The 15,628-nt window shown below is 51.3% G+C and overlaps 1 protein-coding gene across 3 annotated transcripts in view; it reads left to right on the plus strand.

Moving 5' to 3' along the window:
- The first annotated feature begins 388 nt into the window (after positions 1-388).
- Positions 389-15,628, plus strand: part of NISCH (nischarin) — a 34,227-nt gene continuing 18,987 nt past the window's right edge. Inside the window, exons 1-3 of one of the 3 annotated variants that reach the window (XM_040994595.1) lie at positions 389-723; positions 2,639-2,722; positions 3,636-3,818. In XM_040994595.1, the coding sequence (XP_040850529.1) occupies positions 628-723; positions 2,639-2,722; positions 3,636-3,818 (363 nt within the window). In that variant the 5' untranslated portion in view covers positions 389-627. The remainder of the gene's footprint in view (positions 724-2,638; positions 2,723-3,635; positions 3,819-15,628) is intronic. The other 2 variants (XM_040994597.1, XM_040994598.1) reach the window with 2 other exon arrangements.

Genomic DNA, 15,628 nt, shown 5'->3' on the forward strand with positions numbered 1-15,628 from the left:
GGGCCAGCCTCTGTCCCCCATTCTTTTTTATGCTCTGGCAGGATGCCATCTGGGGGTCCCCTGTACTGCGGCTCCCCTTTGCCACCGCCAAGACCCCCTCCCCACGACGCCCTCTCTGGACAAACTCCCTAACTTGTGCACCACTGCGTGCTGAGCCCACTCAATTCTCCAGCGGCCGCCAAGGGCCTGGAGAAATCGAGGATCGACTCTGCCTGAGCCCTGAGCTCAGGGCTTGGTCGACCCCGCCCCTGCCAGGCAGGGAACCGCACCCAGGGAGAGGAAGAAACCTAGCTAAACAGAGCAGCGGCTTGCCAGAAGGCACCAAGCCTCTGTCGTCCTCCCTCCTCCAGGGCCGAGAGGAGCGGCTCGGCGCTCGCACAGGCCACCCGAGCTTCTCGTTGGGGTGTAGGACAGGAGGTACCCCACCAACCCCGGGCTGCGCACGCGCGCCGTCCGCAGCGCCTGTCCGTCACGCCAGAGGGGCGGGCCGGAGGCTGAGGCGGCGGCGGGGCAAGATGGCGGCGCAGCGCGCGGCGGGGGCGGGGGGCGGCGGGGGCCGGGGGGCGGCGGAACGCTGAGCCCGCCCCCTGCTGCTGCCAGTCTGCGCCGGGCGGCCGAACCCCGAACATGGCGGCGGCGGCGGGCGGCTTCGGGCCCGAGCGGGAGGCCGAGCCGGCCAAGGAAGCGCGCGTCGTGGGCTCCGAGCTTGTGGATACGTACACGGTGTGTGCTGGGGGCGCCGACACCCTCAGTGGGGGTGGGTGGCAGGCCGTGTCTGGGTCTTGAGGAGAGGGTGGAGGGGCGTGCGACTGAGTGGAGAGGGGTTTGGGGTGGGAAAATTAGGGGAAGGGGTCTGGGTTTTGCAGGCCCACCAGAAGGGTCCCAGATGGGTTGCGGGAAAGGGGTATACGACCACCACAGGAGACTTGGGTTTGAAAGGGTTTGGGAATGAAGGAGCCGGGGCTCTTTAAAGGATGCTCTTTGCCCCCCTAAGACCCTCCAGGCTGGCGGGGTGTGTGTGCGGGGGTGTAAGTGCTGGGGAGGAGGGGCTCGGGGAGAATCGGTGATGGATGCCATGGTGGAGGAGCAAGGACCAGGGCCCCAACGGGCCGTGAGGGAGAGGGGCGGGGCTTGTTGGGGGGGGTGCCCTGGGATTAAGGCAGAGATGTGAAAGAGAGCGACTTGGGGCTGCGGGGGGCGTTCTGGTGGTCTGATGAAGAGGGATTCTGGTGGTCTGGTGGAGAGGAGAGCCGCGGAGGGGAGGGACGTCCTCAGGCCTGTTGCACCGGCTGAAGAAACCTTAGGCTACTCGGTGTGCCGCTTAGGGGCCAGGTGGGGCAGGCAGCAGGCCCTGGCACCTACCTGTAAGCCATAGGGGAGTCAGGACAGAAAGGGGGGGTTCATCTCGGACCCTGAAGTGGTACGATGCCAGACTGTAGGCGTGGACTGCCAGGCTGAGAGGGACCCTGGGGTCGGGGTGCAGTGAGCCTTCCAGGAACTGCCCAGCTTCTCATCCTTTGTCCCTGGAGGGCAGGGGGGTGGGGGCTTTGACCTACCTGCGCCCCACTCTGGGCTGACCTTCTAAGCCCCACCTCCTGGTGGCCTTTCTGGCTCTTTCTCCTGTGATGGGGAGGGAGGGTTGTGGTGGAGAGAGCCACAGGGGAAATGGCTGCTCCTTGTTCCCTCCCTGCCTCCCTGCTGGCCACAGAGGGGCTCAGAGGTGCATCCGGGCAAGTCCCTCAGGCCTGGGCTGCCATAGGCAGGTAGTGGTCTCCACATAGGGAGGGGAAAGGGAGGAGGAGATCCCATCCGACCCATCATGCTGGGTCCCTGGGGTGCTTGGTCGGACAGTGACGGTAAGATTGGTAGGGTGATGACTCCTCGCTGGCTAACTGTTGGACCCCATTCAGTCCCTTGCTGTGCATTTCCCTCCTGGGCTCTTCACTGGCATTTAACACAGGAAAAGTGAGGTGCAGAACTTAGGCTGGCGATCATTTATGTTTAGTGACATGTATGCCACAGAGCCGGGGATTTGAACCTGGATCTTGCTTAGTTGGAAAGTCACATGCATTGCCTCCTGTTTGGACTCTGTTGGCTGCCCGCCCCCACCCCTGACTCTCCCGTAAACTTCCTGGGACCTTGATTTCCACCTCAGCAGCTGAAATCACTGCCATGAACCAGCAGAAAGGGCTGGGGAGGAGTTTGTTCCTAGGATGTAGACAGGGCACCTGGAGACAGATGCACAGCAGAGGGCCAGCTCCTGCAGGACCTGTCCTTTTTCTGCCTGTGGGGAAGCGGTGGCCTTGCTTGCAGTAAGGTTAGGGTTTGCACTACCTGGAGGCAAGAGGTAAACCAGAGGGGCAGCCTGTTCTAGAATCACCTTTCCCTGTCGTTAGGGGTAGGGAAGCCACAGGCCTGTGTATGGGCTTCCCAGCCTCTAGCAGATAGAGGGGGACACCCTTGTCCCCCTGGTTACCCTCCCCACCCAGCTCAGCAAAAGCCCTCCAGAGGCTGGTGGACAAGGATAAGCTGATTTGGGCCCTTTGGGGGCAGGGAGTGTTCTGAAGTCACTGCTCCGGGGTAGAGACCCCTGGGGCAGGCTCCCCTCACCACTTGGGCTGTCGGCTTCCCCTTTTAGGTTTACATCATCCAGGTCACAGATGGCGGCCATGAGTGGACAGTCAAGCACCGCTACAGTGACTTCCATGAGCTGCATGAAAAGGTAACAGAGGACTGGGAGAGGTGTCTCAGGGGGGGCCTCTTGGCCTGGGTTCCTGTTGGGCTACCTGTTAGCTTTAAGGCGAAATAGGCTCATTTTGGTAAGCCAGCCTGTTAATGTAATTGTGAAGGAACTAGTGGACCGTAGGAGTTTAGCCCAAGCGCAAGACCATCTGCAGGAAGTGTATTTGAGTTTCACTTTTTAAGATTTCCAGTCCTGGGAGGGTGCTGTGGTGTTGCCGGGAAAGCCACCACCTGTGGCACCAGCATCCCAAATGAGAGCCAGTTCAAGTTCCAGCTGCCTGGGAAGGCAGCAGAGGATGGCTCAAGTGCCTGGTCCCTGCACCCACGCAGGAGACCCTGGTGAAGCTCCTGGTTTGGGCTTGGCTCAGCCATCTATTATGGCCATTTAGAGAGTGAACCTAAATGCCTCTTGCTCTTTTCTGTAAGTCTACTTTTCAAAGAAATAAGTCTTAAAAAAATTGTCAGTGCTAGAAGAGACAGGGATAAATTTATTAAATTTGTTCCACTTAATAGCAGGTGCACAGCCTGCCCTTTCAGATCTGGCCAGGATTGCATTTCTGCTTCAGGAGGGAGCCTTTCCTTGGGTTTTTGGCTGTGTGTTTCAGAGACAGGCATGCTCCCTGATTGGTTTTCATTCCAATTTGGAGATAACAGCAGTTCGAGGGGCTCAGAGGTATAACTTCTGAGGGCTCCACAGTCCCCAAGTGGAGTGTCTCATCTAGGCTTGTTGGTGTTTCTGACACCGTGTGGGTTTGAAGAGGCCAGAGCCTGCTAGTTGGGCCCCTAATCTTGGCACTGTCACCAGGAAGGCTGTGGAAGCCCTGACAAGTGCACCTCGGGCTTCTGGGGGCAGACTCTTGGTGTCTGGTTGACTGGCTTGTGTTTTCTTACAGCTTGTCACCGAGAGAAAGATTGATAAAAACCTACTTCCGCCCAAGAAAATCATTGGGAAAAACTCCCGCAGCCTGGTGGAGAAGAGGGAGAAGGATCTGGAGGTGTACCTGCAGACGCTGCTGGCTGCCTTCCCTGGCGTAGCCCCCAGAGTGCTGGCCCACTTTCTGCATTTTCACTTCTACGTGAGTTCCCCTCAGGGTTCACCTGTGCCAGAGCCCTGGACCACAGAACTGTGGGCCTCAGCATTGAGGGGAGGTGGCTGGCGTGAGACGGTGAGGTTGGAGGACGGAGGAGCCTCGCCCTGATTAGGCATAGAGTGTGGGCAGAGACAATGAATATGGACAAGTTTGCCTTAAATTAGACTGACGGTGGCCTTGAAGAAGGGATCTGTGGCTACATGAGTTAGTGTGATTTTTAACCACGGGGTGAGGATGGAGCAGGAATAGCTGACAGCTGGCAAGAACCATTGTTATGTTTTTGGTTCATGGTTCAGGACAAGCTAAGAAATCAGTTTGTGATGGCAGAGCATTGCCACCTTGGGGCATGTCTGGGTGCTGATGCTGGGTGAGGGTGCACCTTCATCTGATGGCAGACGGGGTGGCAGTGCAACCCTACCCTGCCTCAGTGAAGCAGAACATTGGGGTGGCTGGTGACAGAATGAGTGGCATGTTTCAGACAGCGCAGTATTGCCCCAGAATGTTAAAAGCAGTTAACAGTTCCAATTTGGAGAATTATTCTAAGGAAGAAGCAGGTGGATACAAAGAGGATCTGCAGAGGTAGGCCTTCCAGAATTGAGGCAAGCAGCTAACGGCCAAGTGGAAGTGCATCTGGAAGAGGGTAAAAGAAAAATCATATGCTCTGGAGCCATACAACTGGGTGCTGTGCTGAGGGGTGGGAAAGCAGGAGTGACAGAATGGGGGTGGATATGTTGACTACAGAGTAAGTCAATTATAGCAGTAGATTTAAAGAATAAAACAATATGTCAACTTTGATTTCATTTTTAAAAGGTTACAGTGTATCTGGCTATAAAAGTTGATATGTTGAATTCTAGAAGATTCTACACCAAAATTATAGGAATGGGTAGGATTGTGGCACAGGGATTGAATCGTCGCTTGAGATACCTCGTCCTTACAGGATTACTGGTTTGAGTCCTGGCTGCTCCACGTGTAGTCCAGTTCCCTAAGGCATCCTGGAAGGTCACAGATGCTGGCGTGAGTGAAAAGGGAGAGGAAGGAGAGTGTGGGAGGTAACTCCGGGGGAAAGGGTGCCAGGGTTCCGATGCTGTCGGTCCCCAGCCATCCGAGGGGGTGGGGGAGGTAGTGGGTTACTATGAATTGTGAATGTGTATCATTTGAGATATAGTAAGGGGGTGGGTGTGGTGGTTGTTAATTTGTGTGGGTGGATTTTGTGTTTTTTGGGTTGTGTGAGATTGAAGTGATGTATGAGTGGTTAGAATAATTTTTGTGAGAAAATTGAGAAAGATTAGAAAGTATGTATGATATGTTAATGTGAATGTGATGAGGAAATTAGAAAAAAGGGGGGAAGTAAATTTAGGTGGAATTAATATTATAGTTAAAGTGGAATATAATAGGGTGGGGTTGTATGAAGGTGGTTTAGGGAAAAATTTTTGCAGATAGATTTATTAGGGAAGGAGTTGAATTGTATAGGAAATAGAAAGTATTAATGTGAAGGTTAGGAGAAGTTGTAAGGGTGATTGTGTTGTTGGGTGAAGTGGATGGGTTTGTATAGTTTAGAAGAAAAAGTGGATGTGGGTATGTTATGAAGGTTAGGTGATTTTTGTGAATAAGAAAAGATATGGTTTATTGATGATGTAAGGTTGGATGGTGTGTTGAGAATGAGCAACTGGGCCTTTTTTGTTGTGCTAAACAGAGCTTGGAAATTGGGTGGCAGTGCCAGCCTTGGAGACGAAAGGGTGGCGTTTACAGGTGGCATCTATGTATTTGCTGTGGATTTTATGTAACATGTGCTAAGAATGTCTGGTTAACATTTTATGGTTGTAAACTTTTAAGTTTTTGGTTTTTTATGTGAGAAAAAATTTGCATTTATTATATGATATAATGCCTCGGGTGGTTAATTGCTGAGAGGGACTGGACCCGCATCACACAGCAGCACTTGCCCACCCCGTCGTAGCAGCACAGGCATCTGCAGGCATAGCTCGGACCAGTTGTGCTGCTGGAGCACAGTCACTCTGGGGAAGAACCCTTGGCTTAGTGTGAACCTCAAGAGTGTGAAAAAGCAGGCCCTGGACGTGGCCCGGCCTGTTCTGCAGGCTGCAAGGGCCCTGTGGGATGCTTTTCTTCGCCTTTGTGCCTGCAGCACCATTTCGGGAATTGTTCGGAGTGTGCCTCATCTGTTGTATTGCTGGCATTGAACAGGGAGGATGCAAAAACCCCTAATTGGCAGCAGGATGGGGACTTTAAAAATTGGGATACTGTAATTAAATCCTGGCACACTCCACTGTGGTAGAGTGTGCCATTCATTGTTGGCGTTTGGGGGGTAGGATATCCCTGCCAGAGCTCCTGGGTTCGAGTCCTGCCTCTCTCCCAACTGATTCTGGCTTCCTGCTAGGGCACACCCCGGGAGATGGCAGGGGACGGCTCCAGGATTCTCACCAGGAATTTCATGTGGCCAACCCTGCTTGAGTTCTGGTCTCCTGGCCTGGCCTGGCTCACCCTCAGCTCTTGCAGGCAGTGGAGGAGTGAGCCAGCAAATGGAAATCTCTGTTTCTATTTCTTTTTTTTTTTTATTGTTCTGCATTTCAAAAAGCTAAAAATTCAGAAATTAAAAAACTTTAAAAAATAACAAAGGAATATGTACAGTCCAGTAGCTTTAGTGTGCTCACAAGGCCTGAATTCCAGAACACATGTCACCCCAGAGGAACCTAGCACTGCTTAGGTGTCTCTGCCCTGCCCCCCGGCCTCCTGCTCCCTAGTGCTCACAAACCCACTTCCCATCATATTTGGACTTGTCTCTTGGTATATACCACTATGTGGCCTTTTTCTACGTTTTATTTATTTATTTATTTTTACTAGAAAGGCAGATTTACAGAGAGAAGGAGAGACTGAGAGAAAGATATTCCGCCTGCTGGTTCACTCCACAAAGGGCCACAGTGGCTGAAGCTGAGCCGATCCAAAGCCACAGACCAGGAGCTTCTTCTGGGTCTCTCATGCAGGTACAGGGTCCAAGGACTTAGACCAACCTCCACTGCTTTCCCGGGCCACAAGCAGGGAAGTGGAGTAGCCGGGACACAAACCATAGGGGATGCCAGTGCTGGCAGGTGCAGGATTGGCCAGTTTAGCTATCACACAGGCCACAACGATATGGCCATCTTAACTGACCTCTTCATCGAATGTTTGCTTGCCAAGGTCCATTGATGTGAGCACAGTCTCTTGCTGAGTTTTTCTGTGTTGTGTGGACATGCCATGCAGTAGACTGCTCGTAGCTGCAGTGTCAGTTCTACACAGTGAGAAAGGGTGGTGAGATTTCAGTCGAGCATCCTGAGGAGTGTGAGGAAATCCTGCATGCCGGGCCCGGCAGCATGGCCTAGCAGCTAAAGTCCTCACCTTGAACGCGCCGGGATCCCATATGGGCGCTGGTTCTAATCCTGGCAGCTTCACTTCCCATCCAGCTCCCTGCTTGTGGCCTGGGAAAGCAGTCGAGGACAGCCCAAAGCCCTGGGACCCTGCACCTGTGTGGGAGACCTGGAAGAAGTTCCTGGCTCCTGGCTTTGGATCGGCATAGCCTCAGCCGTTGCGCTCACTTGGGGAGTGAGTCATCGGACGGAAGATCTTCCTCTCTGTCTCTCCTCCTCTCTGTGTATCTGACTTTCCAATAAATAAATAAATCTTTAAAAAAAAAAAAAAAGAAATCCTGCATGCCCTGCCTGACCAGGACATGCATCAGGTGCTGTGAGCGCGTTCACGCGTGTAGGTGTCACTTAGTCCTTGTGGTTCCATTGTTGCTCGTCGTGGCACTTGTGTCAGCCCCGTGTTGATGATGCTGGCTTCAGACCGACATGTAGTGATATGGGCAATCCGTGTGCCCCAGAGAGCAAACCCCTCCGGTGGAAGGGGAGTATCACGAAGTGGGAGATCGTGGTCACCCAGTTTTTTCTTTTTTGAGAGACAGAATTCTCTTCTGATTCACTCTCCAAATGCCTAGGACAGCTGGGACTGGGCCAGGTTCGAGTCAGGAGGCAAGAATGCAATCCCAGGGGTCTGTGTGGTGGCATAGCCAGTCATGCCACTGCCTGTGCTGCTAGCATCCTGTATGAGCCTAAGAGCGGCTGGTTCGAGTCCTGGCTGCTCCACTTCTGTTCCAGCTCCCTGATAGTGTGGCTGGGAAAACAGCAGAGGAGGATGGCCCAAGTATTTGGGTTCCTGCACCCTCCTGAGAAACTCAGATGAAATGCCAAGCTTCTAGCTTTGGCCTGGCCTAGCCCTGGCCATTGAGGCCATCAAGATGGAAAAATTCTCTTTCTTCTTCCTTCTATAACTGCCTTTCAAATGAACAAAACAAAGCAAAACCCCCCAAAAAATAAATAAATAAAATAAATGTTAGATACAAAGAGCCCAATCCAGATCCCGTGTGGGTGGCAAGGAACCAAGTACTTGAACTGTCATCTACTGCCTCCTAGGCGTGTTAGCAAGAAGCTAATCAGAGCAGCCAGATCCAACCATCACTCCCGTGTAAGATGCTGGTGTCTCACGTGGCGGTTTAACCCAGTGTGTAACTTTCATTACAGTCTAGTGCTACCAGTTCACCAGTTCATCGTTAGTTGCAACCTCTCCCTGAGCCACCTGCGTACATGAAGCTTTACTGTGGGTGTGTGTCCATAACAGAAAACATAGGCTGTGTCGCCAGTCAATGCTAGGCACCGTTAGGCACCCATGGGGTCTTGAGACGTATTTTCTGGGGATGAGGGAGACTGCTGCACCCCATCGTGTCTGTCTGCTCCTAGGCTGGACATCTGGCTTGTTTCCCAGTCCTGGACATTGTGAGCAATGCTGTTAGGAATGCTCATTCCTGTTCCCTTCTTCCCTGTGGGTAGATAGATGCCTGAAACTGTGGATGCCCTGGACCCCGTGTGTATCGTGTCCCCGTACAGTCACGTGAACAATTAGTGCCTCTGCCAACGTAAGGCAGCACTTGCCATGCTCCTCGGCTGGAACTGCTGCAGTTTGAGGTGTAATAGCAGAGCTGCCATGAATTTCTTTTCCTTCCTTCCTTCCTTCCCAGTTTCACAAATAGAAGACTCATTGTTACCATAGATTTTGGCAACCTCGGCTATTTTGTTGTTTTTTTTTTTTTTTCTTTGCTTAGTAAAAGACTTGTATCTTTTCCTTGAAAGGAAGCACTTTACAGTTTCTCTTTGGCATATCCAAGTTGCCAGCACCACCACTCTTGAACTTGGGACCATTATTCAGCAAAACAAGGTTACTTGACCACAAGCTCTGTGGTGCTGTGGCGGTCGGATAACTGAGATGGCTGCTGAGTGATGGATGGGCTGTTGAGGCGATGCATGGCATGGACACGCCCGGCAGAGCCCGAGCGTCCCTGGCTTTTCCAGCTGCTCACAGCTGCATGTGGCGGAAGACCTAGGAATTATTCAGTTCTGAAGTTAACCATGTGATATTTTTAAACTGTGGTTGACCATAATTAATTGAAACTGTGGAGAGTAAAATCAGTGCCAAGCAGGGAACTGCCATAGAAGTTTCTGGGGGAACTCAGGCTTGTGTTTCTGTTGGGTGACCACTCCCAAGTGCAGGTTGGGTCTTTGAGCAGCCATGTCAGCTTTTATTTATTTATTTTTTAAAGGTTTCTTGCTTTCTTTCTTTTTTTTTTTTTTGAAGGGCAGAGTTACAGCAAGAAGGAAAGGCAGAAAGATCGATCTTCTAGCTACTGGTTTATTCCCTAAATGGCTACATCAGCTGGAGCTGAGCCGATCCGAAGCCAGAAGCCAGGAGTTTCTTCCAGATCTCCCACATGGTGCAAGGTCCTTAAGGCTTTGGGCCATCCTGCACTGCTTTCTCAGAAGTAGAGCAGTGGGACATGAGCCCATTCCCGTATGATATGCTGGCACCTTGGGTGGCTGATAGGCCTACTATTCTGTGGCGCCAGCACCACGTTTGACTGTCCTAGCACCTGCTGGGTTGTTTGTCAGGTTGCTAAGCCATTTTAGTTTCCCACAGGGGTTCTGACCAGCCCCCCATTCTTGCTAACACTTGTTCTTGTCCTTTATTGTTATTTATTTTTTTTTTTTTTGAATTGTAGACTTCCTTGTGGGTGTGAAAGGCTATCTCTATGTGGTTTTAGTTTGTGTTTCCCTAGAGACTAGTGGTATTAAGCCACTAGTCACATTTCGTGTGCTTGTTGGAGAAGCAGATTTATATCCTTTGTCCTGGTAAAGATTGGTCTGCCTGTCTTTCCCTGTTACGTTGGGAGAGTTCTTTATTTATTCTGGGTACTGTTCTCTTACTAGAATTGTGATACACTCATAACTCCTGCCACTCCAGTTGTCTTTCCAGACAATTTTAGATTTGGGTGAAATTCAGTTTATCTTTTTGTTTTTTTTAAATCATTTGTGTTTCTGTTATTAACTAAGAAGCCATGGTTTGATCCAGATTCACAAGAATTCACAGTGGTATTTTCTTCCTGGAGTTTGGGTTTTAGCTCTTACACCTAGGTCTTGTATCCATTTGCGGTTGCTTTTTGCATATGAGGTACTTTCAGGTATGTGGAGAATTGAGTGACAGGCCTGGATGGGTGTCTGGCCGAGTGGCTCAGGCGCTGGCTTAAGGGACAGCCCCCCCCCCTCCCGTCATGGAGCATCTGGTTCAACACCCTGCTCTGCTTCCGATTCCAGTGCATGCCAGTGCAGCCCCTGGGAGATAGCAGGTTCTGCCTCAGCGGCTGGCTCCCTGCTGTCCGTGTGGGAGACCTAGACTAAGTTCCCAGCTCCTGCCTTTGACCTGGTCCAGCGCTGGCTGTGGTGGACATTTGGAAAGTGAATCCAAGGGTGGGAACTCATTCAAATACAAAAAGGGAACATTCCTTTTGATGCAGCAGTGTTTGGAACCCATGCTATTTTTCATGATATGTATTTTCATTAATTTTTTGAAGATTATGGCACGGGGTAGAATTCATCTCTTTGGCAGTGTAGATTTTTTTTTTTAAGATGTATTTTTGTCGCAAAATCAGATATATATATCTATATATATATATCCCCACTTGCCTGCCACTCTATGCTGCACCATGGGCAGAGGTGCTTGGGTCTCCAGACAGATGGCATTTATATTGGTTTCTTACTTAAAAGCCAATTGTCTGGAACCAAGATGCTTTTCAGAGTTTAAAATCAAGCTGTGACAGAGGTGTCATCATTCAGCATCCGATTTATCTCCATAATTTGTTTATTTTTTAAAGGTATTTTGTACTTATCTGAAAAGCACAGTTGTAGAGGAGAGAGACCCAAAGGGCAGAGATCTTCCCACCTGTTGCTTCACTGCTCACGGCTTCCATGGCCAGCACTGGGCCAGGCTGACGTCAGGAGCTGGGACCTCTCTTCAGATCTCCCTCCCCTGTGGGTGGCGGGGGTCTCCAAGCACTTGACCATCTTGAGTTCTGCTCTCCCAGGTGTATTAATGGGGAGTTAGAGCAGAAATGGAGCAGCCAGAACTCGAACCAGTACTCCTATTGGGTGTTGGTGTCACAGGCAGTGACGTAAAAGCACCACAATGCCAGCTCTCCTCCATAATTTTAGTTACAAAGTACTAAACATTTAGGTTCAGATTTTTTCTTCAAGTTGAATCACACAGAATGTACTTGACCCCTGCAGAAATGTCTTGTCACTGACATCAGTTTAGGCAAGGGCCCTCAACTCTAAGTCTTTGTGTCCAAATGTGCTTGGGCATTGGCTCAGTGACCTGTAATTGATTCCTTCGTTAGTTCCTCACTGCTCAGCCCTCCGCTGGAGCATATACTGAGTAGAACAGCAAGGGAGCAGAATGGAGGGCAGGCATGTGGTGGTTTTGTTTATTTTTTGTTTTATTCTGTTTTAGATTTATTTTTATTTGAAAGGCCAAGTTGCAGAGAGGAGAAACAGAGAGATTTTCCTTATATCCACTGGTTTACTCCCCAAACAACTGTAATGTCTGGAGTTGAGCTGATCTGTAGCCAGGAATCATGAGCTGCCTCAGAGTCTCCCATATGGGTGCAGGGACCTGAGGCCTTGGGGCATCCCCTGCTGCTTCCCATTAATAAGGAGCTGGGTCAGCTATGGGACAGCATCCATATGGGATGCTGGTGCTGCAGGAAGAAGCTTAGCGTGCGATGCCATGGCACCGGCCCTAAGTATGGAGATACACTGTATCTTGGGGTTCCTGGTGCATAGCAAGCCTCAGAATGGAAATTGCAGAGCTATACCCCAGCTAGTCCTTGGCCTGTGAAGGCATGCCAAGTGGTGGTTGGCTGCTCCTGATGTTAGGTAATACTTGTGGAACAAGTGTTACATTGTGGTTTTTAAACATACCTAGGTGTTAGTGTCTTTTGTAAATTGACATTTTTGTTAGATTTATTTATTTTTATTTGAAAGGCAGATTTACAGAGAAAGAAGGAGAAACAGAGATCTTCCATCTTCTGGTTCACTCCCCTGATGGATACATGGCTAGAGCTGAGCTGATCTGAAGTCAGGAGCCTGTAGTTCTTCTGAGTCTCCCATGTGGGTGCAGGGGCTCAAGGACTTGCGCCATCTTTCACTGCTTTCCCAGACACTATAGCAAGGAGCTGGATTGTAAGTGGAGCAGCTGGGTTCAAATTGGTACCAATATGGTATACACCTGTTGCAATTGGAGGTTTAACCTACTACGTCATGGTTCCAGCCCCTAAATTGAAATTTTTTGTTAAAGTATAGAGAAGTGTCCTCTTTTAAAAGGTACTGCAATCTAGATATTTGGGGAGCACAAGGTGACCTCCTGGGATTCTTTGTGGCTTCCTTGCCAGGCACCTAGCACTGGGCATCCAGGCTCAGGAGGCTACATGGGCAGAGATGCTGGTATGGGTTGCTTCACCTTACTAGACGCCCAGAAGCTCAGGGCAGCATGGAGCCCACCTGCTGAGCTGTGCCAGGTGAATCCCTCTAGGCTCACACAGAGCCCTGAGGAGGGAGTGCTATGGGTCTGCAGGCTGGGGCATCTCTGTGCTCCACTGTGGTTCGGTTTCCCCCAGCCACAGGGTGAGGCCAGCCTGGGCATGTCACAGCTGCCTGTACTTCTTGTGACTGGAGAACAGGGAGACAGACCATCACACTGTGTGCTTTCAGGATTCCTTAGCGAAAGTTTACCCTCTGCCGAGCACCAGCCCTTGGCCCTCACCGCTATCGTGCAGCTTTCTGTTGTCCAGAAATTCCAGCCGTGTCCTTGGCAGGGCCAGCGCCTGCGCTCGGGCTGACATGTTCTCTCCATGTTCCTTCTGGGCTGACTGGGCGGTGAGGACCCCAAGGCAGGGAAACCTTTCCTGGGGCGAGGCTGTCAGCATGGAGACTCCTGGGCTAAGATCTGCCCCACCACGCTCCTGGAGGGTGGAGGTGGCCCTGACCGCTCAGCTCTAAGCCACGCTGCACTGAAGATTCTAGATCGGGTGTGGTTTGCAGAACTGTCCATGGAGATACAAGCCAAGCTTGCCCTCATCTTCACTACTTTCTGGCTGCTGGGGAACTGAGGTGATGTGGTTGTGAGAGATGGGCTTGAACTTGAGAGTAAGCCCACAGGTCATCTTCCCACTTGTCCTACTTGGAGTCTGGCCGTCCCTCACTTGGGGCTGTTGTCTGACCCCAAGTCAGCAGGCTGGGGTGCTAGGAGAGCAGCTCTCACTGGGACCTGGGCTTCACACAGACTAAAGCCAGAAGTGCATTTGGTAAAATGCCATAAAAGCCAAAGGAAAGAAAATAAGGAGAGTATTTTTCTAATCCTGGAGTGGAGAGGAGGTACTGAAAATCATAAAGAGAACGACAGGCTAAATAACGTAGATCCGAGGTCCCTGTGTTAGGAATGCCGCCGCAACAAAGAGATGAGGCCACCACAGCAGGTGCTGCCTCAGCCAGCAGCCAACCGCTGAGTAGCTATGATGTACAGATCACAGGGCAGACAAACAAGCTGAGAGAAAAGCAGCGAAGGGAACACCTTGTCCTGTAAACATGTACGTGGCCTGGCCTGACAGCGATGGCCCCTAAGCTGGGGGAGGGACGTGCGACCTCCATGTGCACCTGTTTCCCGGAGCCTCTTAGCTGCCATCTGTCCATTAGTTACAGCTCTCACCTGGAGGCGGGAGGGGAGGCCTTGGTAGCACGAAAGTGCGGAGGCCACTGCTGTGTGCACAGAGCTGAGTGTGTGTTGTTGGCTTCGCTTGTTTCTAGCCCTGTGGGATGTGGTTTGGGGGCACAGCCCCCGGCTACCTCAGGGTGCTCGTCTGTGGAGCAGGACTAGAGAGAGCAGCTTCCCCTTACACGGGGAGGGGAGGATTCAGTGACATGTCTCCATCATAGCATTTAAAAAGGCCAAGAGGTGGCCTGGTGAAATCCTCACCCTGCACGTGCCCGGGATCCCATGTGGGTACCGGTTGGTATCACAGTTGCTCCACTTCCCTTCTAATTCCTGCTTGAAGCCTGGGAAAGCAGTGGAGGATAACCCAAAGCCTTGGGACCCTGCACCTGCATGGGAGACCCGGAGGAGGCTTCTGGTTCTTGGCTTCTGATTAGCTCAGCTGCAGCTGTTTTGGCTGTTTAAGTAGTAAACCAACAGATGGAAGATCTTTTCTCCTTGTCTCTCCTCTCTGTAAATTTGATCTGCCTTTCCAATAAGAATAAATAAATACTATTACTACTAATACTAATAATAAAAAAAGTCATGAGGGCAGGTAGCTGACCTATTAGATGTCAGTGCTTAAAGGGGCTGGTGCTGTGGCATAGTGGGTGCTGGGACGTTGGCTGCAGTGCTGAATGGGCACCAGTTCGAGTTACAGCTATTCGACTTCTGATCCAGCTCCCTGCTGATGCACCTCGAAGAACATCAGAATATGGTCCAAGAATGTGGGCCTACACCCATTTGGGAGACCAGGAAGAAGCTCCTGGCTCCTGGCTTTGGTCTGGTCTAGCCCTGGCTGTTGTGACTATTTGGGGAGTGAACCAGCAGATGGAAGATCTCTGTCTGTCTCTCCCTTTGCCTGAATTCTACCTTTCAAATAAATCTTAAAAAAAGAAAAAGAGATAGTGATTGACAGCCCTACATTCCCTTCAGAAGTGCCTGGGCTGGTGTTCCCCCTCCACTTCCTGCTCATATGCACCCTGGGGGACAGTGGTGACGGCTGTCCCTGTCAATTGCATGGGGGCCAGATTGAACTCCCGGCTCACCTCCAGCCTGGCCCTGCCCCAGCTCTGCTGGGCGTTTAGGTGTGAACAGGTCGTTGGGAACTGTCTCAAATACATGAAAGTAATTAGTTTTTGTAAAGGGGGTTGGAAATGAAAGATAAATATGGAGGGGTGGAGAATATAATGAAAAGAAAATCCTTTCCCACCTCTTTCTTGTGGCCCTGGGCTAAGCAGGAAAAGACCTGGCTGAGAAAGGAAAGGGCTGTGATTAGGGAGGCTGCTCCACAAGCACCTTCTTCCTGCCAGCCTGGTGGCAGGCAGGGCTTCTGGTGCCATGCCCCCTCCCAGGGACTCCCAGAGCCTGGCCAGGGGGCTGCCGGCCCTCTGGTACCTCCGCCCCTACCGATGTGGCCTTGGAGAAGCCGCGTGTTCTTGTACCTCACCTGCACGAGGAGGCCTTTCGGATAGCTGCAGAACCAGGTGGCGGCGTTGCCCTCCCCAAGCCGCTGCCTTGTTACAGGTGTTCTCTGTGCTGTTTTGTCTGTGACTTTAGAAGCTGGCCCTGCAAGCATGGAGAGCAGGGCATACGCCAGCCCAGCAGCGGGCAGGGAA

The sequence above is a fragment of the Ochotona curzoniae genome, unplaced genomic scaffold (assembly GCF_017591425.1).
Source record: "Ochotona curzoniae isolate NIBS_2020 unplaced genomic scaffold, NIBS_Ocur_1.0 contig_908, whole genome shotgun sequence".
NCBI classification, from domain to species: domain Eukaryota; kingdom Metazoa; phylum Chordata; class Mammalia; order Lagomorpha; family Ochotonidae; genus Ochotona; species Ochotona curzoniae.